Consider the following 9537-nt stretch of genomic DNA (forward strand, 5'->3'; position numbering starts at 1 on the left):
AAAATTAAAAAATTACTCAAAGGAGCAGATAAAAAATGGGCTAAGAATGCGCCTGCTTAAATGGGTGGCCTGAGTTAATGCGATTAAGTTGAACAAACGCTTGCTCCGACTACAAAGGATAATCAAATTAAAATCGAAAACAGATACTCCAGGTTGGCAGGGCTTAATGAAAAACTGATTTAGTAAAGGAGTGGAAACAAGGCTCTTTCCTTAGTATTTTTATTAAGCACTGGAAAGGAGTGGAGATAAATAAGCAGCTATAAGTTATAAGTCATTCTATAGATAACCCATCATAAAGAGTATATGTTGATTAGACAAAGTAAAAACGAATAGTAACTTTTTAATATATTTACCCTAATATTAGTAACCATTGTAAATAATGCGGTGGCTTTACTTTAGCTTCACTGATTTCAGTAAATGAAATGGAGCCCTACTTGCCCGTTAATAACTGCCGAAAATCACAGTCAGAAAGCCCTGAATCCCTGGCCAGGAACAGGCCTGGTGGCCAGGAAAAACATAAATTTTAGGGCGAGCTGTTCAGCAGCCACCAATTAATTCAAAATTTATAGCCAGTCAAGCACTGGGCCATCATCATTGTCCGAAGTTCGGTGCATTTATCGTGTCTGGCTAATGTCAGGCCATGCGATGGTTGGCAGGGGGTTCTGGGACTCGGACAGGGATAATTCTAATGCTGCTACTGCCGGGGATAAGCAGGAGGGAGGAGGTGGGAGACACGGGACGGCAACAAGAGACCTACCGCATTAGCCGCAATGGTCGTGTGTGACAGCTGGACGATGTCGCATATGAGGGAGTACCATAAGCCAGGTCCTGACTATGTCATTTATGCATTGCCGACTGATTGATTTGGCACACTCTAGAGCCCCTCCTCAGCCCAAGGGAGTCGGGTAATGTCAACGACTGTCCCTGCTAACGACAGCAAGTCCTGAACTGAAGTGTTGGACGCTCCACTCGAAAAAAGTACATGAAAGGTTCACATGCATTTGATAAAAATAAATGTCTTTAAATTAGACAAACTTATGCGTATGCCATATTATTTAAAGCCTACCTGAGTGAGGAATCTGAGGAATTTAATAGAGTTCATCTTGAATCACAGATAGCTATGCCAATTATGCAACAGTTTTGGAATAACATCCCATATCACATGGCAGCAGAGATCATTTCAATTTAGGCAGGGTAGCTGGCATTTATGGCAGTGGGGAAGCAGTGGGGGCAGCAGTAAATGAAGCCTTAAACGCAGTTCAAATGACAGTGAAAATCTTTTTGCAAATCCTCCAGGCAACAATTACCCAACTCGTACCGAGCTGCTCTGTGTGCTGGCATTAATGCGGTTAGGTTGTGTAACCTTCATCCCAGTCGCAGGAGACCGGCCAGGCCCCAAAAGTGCCAAAAAGTCTAAAAAGGGAAACTCGTTTTTTCGTTGCCTCTGCTGCTGCTCTGCTGTTGTTTTGGTCCTGTGGAGCAGACAGCAGCCAGGCATCGCATCCTCGGCATGACAACTCCACTCTGTTGCTCCATTTGCAACATTTATGGGATCCGCATGTGAACGAGAGTCCGGCCATGTATGCGAGAGGTCATTTTATTGTTTCCAGACAAAATGGTCAAATGGGAATTCGGTTTCGGCCCGGCTTTTTCGGTTTTCGGTTTTTCGGCCCTCTGTGTGTGTGCGAGTGGCCTATAGATTTAGATTGAACTGTCGAACATGTTACAGGCTACGGCATCCTGCCGTCCGATGGGGGAGAACTCTGGGAGATAGGCCGAAACAATGCAAATGATTAGAATAATCGCCGGAGGTGTTTGACTTACCCGGACTTACTTGCCCATAAACACAAATTTCAGTTTGCCGCAATAAAAGTTTCCATTTTATGGCTCTCGCTTGACTTTGGGTGCGAACACGGCCCAATCCGTTGTCCAAAGTGAATTCTGAATCCTGGGCTCACTACTAAATGGATTCTAAGAAGGGTGGAAATTTCCTCTGAGCCAGCTGCTATTAAATTATTCATTGATAAATTCTCAATTATCGGGAGTCACCAGTTCTCCCCGCTCATCGCCGTCGTTAATACAAATTTATTGTTTTTCCCGCTGACGCACAGCAAGTGAATTGGGGGAATAATTCATTCATTTTCACCTCACAAGCTCGGCGGTCTTTTTGTCTCTCCTTGTCCTTTTGGAATGCTAATTTCCGTCATGGAAATTTTCGCCGTGCTGGCAAATTAGCTTCTGCGGCCAGGGAGTTCAAAAGAGCCATGTTGCGCAAATGTGCCCAAAAACTGTGAGTGGTAGATTTGTTTTGGCTTCATTTATTTCCCAAAGAGCCATTTATCATGCGTCGTGGCAAGGTGTATCTTCGAGTTAATTTAAACTTTTTGTAAAATAAATTTTGGTAAGGATGTTTTGGAAGTTAATTTTTTATTTATTCATTATCATAATACTAGTTCTAGGAAATTGAATAAAATAAAAGTAGTAAGCTTTAGCTAATTCGATTTCGGAGGACCCAGTATTTTCTCGATTTCGCAGAGCCTGTCCATTACCTGCTGATTGCGGGCCTTTTGGTCCTTTAGCTTCTCTCCTATGGCATCCAGGGTGGCTGCGATGGCCAGGAGTGAGACATCGGTGGTTTGGAGATCCCTCAATAAAGGCGTTATCTTGGCCACGGGAACGGAGCTGGGATCCGAGGATCGATCTGGGCTTTCCTCTTCAGCAGTGGTGGGCACTTCATCGGCAACTGGTTCTGATGCCGATTCTGCCGGCTCGGCAACCGGTACATCTTGGGCAGCATCTTCGGGTATAATGGCTGGAGTTTCAGGAACATCAGTGGTTTCCGCAGCTGCAATAGGCTCCCCAGCCAATATTTCAGTTCCTATATTCGAATCAGCGGCTGGAGTTTCTGAAATATCTGGTTCCGGAGCAGAAGCACTTGCCTCAACGGGCTCAATGACTTCGGGTACTGTTTCAGGAGTTGAATCTACTACAACTTCAGCTTCCGGAGCTGCTATCACTGCTTTTTCGGAAGTTGCCGCGGGATCTTCTACGACAGGAGTAACTGGCTCCGGAGTGGATTCCACAGTAATGGCGGGATCGGGGATGGGAACTTCCTCAGGCATAGGTACCGGGTCTGCATTCTCAGATGGTGCGGAAACATCTTGGACTTCGGTCGCCGTTGGCTCAGGTGTGGATTCCACAGCTATGGCAGGATCGGGGATGGGAACTTCCTGAGGCACAGGTACCGGAATTTCAACTGCACTTACTGGCTCTTCAGGGATCAAATCAGGCGAATCCTCAGATGGAGTCGGGGCAGCAACAATTTCCACAGCAATAGGTTCAGAAGCAGCAGCTTCTATGACAGGTTCCGATGTCGTCGTGATCGCTTCGACTGTGGCAGTAGCAGTCTCTACAGCCGGCTCTGGAACTGAAGTATCGCTAGCCGGAATCTCCTCAGCGGTGGGAGTTGTTTCTGGAACAGTATCTGGAATCTCTGCAGGTTGCTCAACAGATAACGAAGCTGCAGGGGTGGCTTCAACTGGTTCCGAAGCGGGTAGTGAGGCTTCCACTGGGGCAGTAATATCTTCGAATATTGGTGCTGGAACCACCGGTTCCGTAGGAGCACCATCTTCATTGGGAGCAACAACAGGGTCAGAGATATCAGCCTCCGCAACTGGTTCCACTGTGGCTTCGACGGGAGGCACGGAAACTGCTTCTGCTTCCTGATTGACAGCAGGAACATCGACAATGTCCACAGGTTGTATGGAAGCTTCGTTTGGAACGGGCTGCTGAGTCTCCAAATTGGCATCCGTTGCCGTTGGGACTGAGTCTATGGCAGGATCAGCTATTGAGTCGTTTGGAGGAGCAGCCTCCGATGAAGTCGGGGCTTCATTTACGGAAATGGATGTCTCAGCAGCAGGATCAGGTGTTGCCTCAACAGAGGGTGGTGTCTCGACAGAGGCAGGTGCAGTGACGACGGAAAGATCTTCAAGTGGAGCGGGATCAACGGGCGGAGTAACTGGATCAGCTGGAATGCCAGCAGCGGCGTCGGTGGCAGTGGCCACAGGAACAGCAGCGACTGGTGGTGCAGCAACTGGTGTAGCAGCGACTGGTGCAGCAGCGACTGGTGCAGCAGCGACTGGTGCAGCAGCGACTGGTGCAGCAGCGTCTGGTGGAGAAGCGACTGGTGCAGCAGCGACTGGTGCAGCAGCGACTGGTGCAGCAGCGACTGGTGCAGCAGCGACTGGTGCAGCAGCGACTGGTGCAGCAGCGACTGGTGCAGCAGCGACTGGTGCAGCAGCGACTGGTGCAGCAGCGACTGGTGCAGCAGCGACTGGTGGAGCAGCGACTGGTGGAGCAGCGACTGGTGCAGCAGAGACTGGTGCAGTAGCGACTGGTGGAGCAGCAACTGGTGGAGCAGCGACTGGTGCAGCAGCGACTGGTGGAGCAGCAACTGGTGGAGCAGCGACTGGTGGTGCAGCGACTGGTGGTGCAGCAACTGGTGTAGCAGCGACTGGTGCAGCAGCGACTGGTGCAGCAGCGACTGGTGGAGCAGCAACTGGTGGAGCAGCGACTGGAGGAGCAGCGACTGGTGGGGCAGCGACTGGTGCAGCAGCGACTGGTGCAGCAGCGACTGGTGGAGCAGCAACTGGAGGAGCAGCGACTGGTGGAGCAGCGACTGGTGCAGCAGCGATTGGTGCAGCAGCAACTGGTGGAGCAGCGACTGGTGGTGCAGCAACTGGTGTAGCAGCGACTGGTGCAGCAGCGACTGGTGCAGCAGCGATTGGTGCAGCAGCAACTGGTGGAGCAGCGACTGGTGGTGCAGCAACTGGTGTAGCAGCGACTGGTGCAGCAGCGACTGGTGGGACAGCGACTGGTGTAGCAGCGACTGGTGTAGCAGCGACTGGTGCAGCAGCGATTGGTGCAGCAGCAACTGGTGGAGCAGCGACTGGTGGTGCAGCAACTGGTGTAGCAGCGACTGGTGCAGCAGCGACTGGTGCAGCAGCGACTGGTGCAGCAGCGACTGGTGGAGCAGCAACTGGTGGAGCAGCGACTGGTGCAGCAGCGACTGGTGCAGCAGCGACTGGTGCGGCAGCGACTGGTGCAGCAGCGACTGGTGCAGCAGCGACTGGGGCAGCAGCGACTGGTGCAGCAGCGACTGGTGGCGCAGCGACTGGTGGAGCAGCGGCTGGTGGAGCAGCGACTGGTGCAGCAGCGACTGGTGGCGCAGCGACTGGTGGAGCAGCGGCTGGAGCAGCAGCGACTGGAGCAGCTTCAGTTGGGTCCATTCTTAAAATCCTTCTTCTCCAAAGATAGTGTGGTCAGATGAGTTTGCTTTCACTTATCCAGTCCCCATTAACGAATTACATTCATGGTCAGCCTTTCATGGTCAGAAGACCTCTAATGGATAAATGGAAACAGAACGTGAGCAACATGCGCCTCGAGAAGCCGTATTGCGACCTTGAAGTGGGTCGTTGCCTGAACTAAAACGGGCGTTAAATGATGGCTGAACAGGTGAATCGTAGAAAACAGAAAAGTGTTTGAAAGCAATCGATCAAAATAATTGATTTTGTATTTTCCTGGCGCCACCCAGACGAGTCTAGAATCTAGACTCTAGATTCTTGGGGATAACTGTGAGCGTAATTCCTATAAATATTTATGCTATGCTGTAACTAATATTTTTATACGATTCAATTTGTTCACAAAATTGGAAGGGATGGTGGAAAAAAGAAAAGTATTTTACTCCATGTGATTTTTTTACTTATTTATTTTAGTTTTATTTATCTTCGTTGAATTATTATTCTTTATAAGATAAAAAAACACGAATTTAGATATGTATTCATTCGGATAATACAGAATTTCCCTACGCTTGCAACTTATTACAAATAACTATCGAATAGTTATCAAATAAGTTTAAGATCTATAATATAAAAATGTATGTTCATTTCGATTATAGTTTTAAAGCAACAATGATATAGAACTCTCTAAGCTTGGAGATTATTAAAAATACCAAATGAATAGTTTAGCAAGCTATGTTAATGTTGTTAAATATACAAATGCATTAGTTTTTCAGCTTATTAAAGATACTAACCGAATAGTTTATTATTTCTCAATAGGGACCGACCTCTCGTTGAGAAAACCCGCGAATAACTGGCCAGTTGACCAAGTTTTTCTGACTATTTTCACTTCTTCTCGGTGGCTTACCCTCTTTGCGAAGACCGCCAACTGCCCATTGAGAACAAAAACCATACGCATTGTTGCAGGTGTTTTTACGCCATTTTTTGTGCCTTTTAACTTAAGGCGCTTACCTTCTGACCTTAGTCAGTATTCTATTATTTCCGGCGCGCGGTGAAAAGTACGCAGCAATGCGTTTTGCGTGAAGAACATTTAAGATTCTCCCATTTCCCTAACCCTATCCATATTCAATGCTATCGTCTTGGAAGCCCTTTCAGCGATTTATTTTTGCGTGATTGCATATCGCTTACCACTCGCTTTGTCAGCTGCACTCGCAGACACATAACTTGTTATTTACACAATGCTGATTACTTTGCCGTATTTGCAATGTAGTTGTCAACAAAATGCGACAAGTCTCCCCCGATCCGGGGCCCCAATGCCCGGATACCCCGTGTTCGGCACTCAATACCCAACCCAATCCCGTCGCAGGTCCGCCATTCAATGTCTGATGCAATGACAGTTGACAAACTGCCACGACGTAGCCGTTGGATCGGAACACATTAGCTCGGTGGAAATGTAATCGCAAAGAACTAAGAAATAAATCTTTCAATTTTTCGAACGAGCCCTGGGACGGGAAGCGAGTGCAGGCCGGGGCGTAGGAGGAAGTGCAGCCGAATGTGAAGCAATCCGCAGAGGCAACCAGCAGTTGCACATGCCGTCCGCTGGAGCAAGTGTAATGCGATCTGCGTACAATTTGCAGGCGTCGTTTAAAAGGGTCCAACGCCTCCCCCGGCTAGCCCTGCCATCCCGACCACCCCGGAGTCCCGTAAATCCAGGGCCCAACACTCCGCAGCTCCTGTGCCGTCGCCGGGTAGCTAGCACACTTGAGACTTTTGCAAATAGTTTTCACATATGAACAGAAAGAATTTGTGCTTCGAAATACAAAGGAAAAAAAAAATAAAACAAAAATTGCAAACGGAAAGAATAGAAATACACATATATAAATAGGGAGATGGGAAAACGCTTATATGGAAATGATTTCGCCCGAGAAGTGGAGGAGCGAACGGAGTAGTTGCGAAGATTGAATTGGCAGTTCAATTTCACGTATTATTGACATTTAAGCGTAAGCATTTGAATATAAACTGAGCCCGGCTCAGGGATGCCGAAAGGAAGGCGAGCGGCGAGTCCTTGGGCAGGATGCACAGACATTGGCTGCCTATTATTTTCTGTGCGATAAATCAATCGCATGAAGCAAAATGCAGAGAAAATACCAAGATAAGTGGAAATGAAATTACATCAAGCATACAAATTGTATTTATACTTTATTCTATCCTCTGCTGCATCACTGGGCCCGACGATTGATCTGAGCAGACCGCCCGATTGGCAGTTTGTGTAGCAGTGGAAAATGTGTACTTTTAGATTCACTCTTGATTATGGCTGATATATGTCCCTTCTATTCGTATTTTTTATAAGATTCCCAGTTGAAAACAGGTGATTTTACAGGGAACATAAAAGTATATTTACTAAACCTCTTTCACTAAATGACATTTTTTCATGGCATATCCTGCGCTTTTCCACCTGAGAGAATCGACTGCACAGAACCTTAATTGCCGTCATTCCGCACGCACTTTGGGCGCGTTGAAAGCTGAGTCCAAATACGATTGGAAAAAGTCAAACACAAATATGAATACGAAATCGAAATTGCGTGGAGCGAAATGCGGCAGCTCAAGCTCCAATCCGGACCCGCTTCCGGGTGTATTTTGCTAAATTGCAAATATTTCTCAATTCGCATGCATCAGCAGAGAATGCAATGCAAACAATTTTCGCCCAGCGGCCACAATAAAAGGGGAAACCCCCGGCGAGTGCAAAAAACCAAACGCCCCCACTCGCAAAATGCTGGCTTTGCGAAAAAAATGCGGCTGAAATCGGCGCCGTATGGCAACCCTGGTTGCTGTGCTGCTGCAGCTGCAGCTGCAACTATGGTGCAATTTATTCCCAGTTTGATTGGTTTTTTCGTGCTTAATTGCACATGGCATGCGGGAGGGCGGAGAAAGCGGGGGACCCGTCCAATTGGGATCGGTATGCGGGGGCGGTGGCCCCAATTGGTTGAAAGGTCGCGCTCATCACGTGCTTTAATAATTTATTCAAATTAACACGCGTCAGCCCTCGTGTCTGCTGGCCAGACGAAGCCAGGTTCATGCGCTGCATTTCGCGAAGAACAGCCAAGAACTCGGAGAAAGTCTCAAAAATTAATAAAAAATTTTAAAGCAGGAAATTCCTACTATCCTCTTTATATACAGCTTTTAAGTACTTCGAGTGAACTACAATTCTGACAGGATTGCAATTCAAATGTATTATCCTTTTGTTGAATAACATAAGAAGTCCTTCCCACAATGCCTGCACTTTCTCTCCTTCGAATTTCGTTTCAACTTTCGAAGCATAAACGGGCCTGTGAGTGGGTCCAGAGTGCGCTCTCGGTTAATGGCCAACACTTTGTGGTCAGAGCAAACCGGAAAAACTGGCAGGCAAATGCAAAATATTGCACACAAGCACTCACTTACGGTGACCCCCCGTTATCCCTTTTACCCCATGGGTAGGTCCTGTATCACCTCCCTGATAAAGGGTGAGTGTGTAAATTACAGCTACATTTTTAATGCATTTTTATTTACATTTACATGGGAGCGCAAACAGAGCCCAGATGAGCGGGGAAGCTTCGGTCGGCCTGACACGAACTTTTGACACTTGACAATTTGATTGTTTTTAAGGCAAAGTGTTAAATTATGCAAAGCACATAACAAACACAAATCGAAACGCACGCACGCACGCACGCACTCAGTGTCAACAGCCACGAAAGTAAAATATTTAAATGGAATCCCGAGCAACAATTTGCATCAATTAAATTCTGAAAAGTCCTTGACGTACTCGTATGTTTTTTCAAGATTTTTCTAGTGTCATTTAAAGCGTTTAGTACTAAGTGTTAAATCTACTTAGAGCTTGAGGGCACAAAAGGCTTATCGGATGTCAGTTTAGCCATGAAACTTAATCACACAAAGTCACATTTGTGGGCATCCTTGCACAGTGTCCTTTTAGTAATTTAATGACATTTGTTTGAACCTTTTCAAGGGTATTTAGTATTTAAATTGTAAGTAATACAAAATTATAAACTAATATTAAACTACATTCGTGTAGATGACAGCTACTCATTCCCTCGATTCATTTCCGCTGAGGCAAAATCCCTGGCAGACAGTTTAAAAAACGCAAATGAATTGCACAATAAATGAACAATATTTACTACGTAATTGCAACTAATGTAGCAAGTTAAATGGCAGTAAACTAATTACGATCCCTTGGCCTGGTTCAACA

General features: G+C 46.9%; 1 protein-coding gene across 1 annotated transcript; it reads left to right on the forward strand.

Moving 5' to 3' along the window:
• Positions 1–3831: 3831 nt before the first annotated feature.
• On the forward strand, positions 3832–5487 carry LOC121501921 (zinc finger protein 853-like). The gene is made up of 5 exons (XM_041774535.1): positions 3832–4014; positions 4103–4381; positions 4508–4741; positions 4973–5320; positions 5380–5487. The coding sequence occupies exons 1-5, from the start codon at positions 3832–3834 to the stop codon at positions 5485–5487; spliced, it is 1152 nt and encodes a 383-aa protein (XP_041630469.1).
• Positions 5488–9537: the final 4050 nt, after the last annotated feature.

This window comes from Drosophila kikkawai, chromosome 3R (assembly GCF_030179895.1).
Source record: "Drosophila kikkawai strain 14028-0561.14 chromosome 3R, DkikHiC1v2, whole genome shotgun sequence".
Lineage (NCBI taxonomy): Eukaryota > Metazoa > Arthropoda > Insecta > Diptera > Drosophilidae > Drosophila > Drosophila kikkawai.

Excerpts from the sequence above, each read along its gene's own strand:
- LOC121501921 (XM_041774535.1), top strand. The coding sequence starts at position 3,832 with ATGGCAGGATCAGCTATTGAGTCGTTTGGAGGAGCAGCCTCCGATGAA. Across the intron at positions 4,015-4,102 it reads GAGCGGGATCAACGGGCGGA|CAGCGACTGGTGCAGCAGCG; the intron begins GTAACTGGATCA and ends CAACTGGTGTAG. Across the intron at positions 4,742-4,972 it reads GACTGGTGGTGCAGCAACTG|CAGCGACTGGTGCAGCAGCG; the intron begins GTGTAGCAGCGA and ends CAACTGGTGTAG.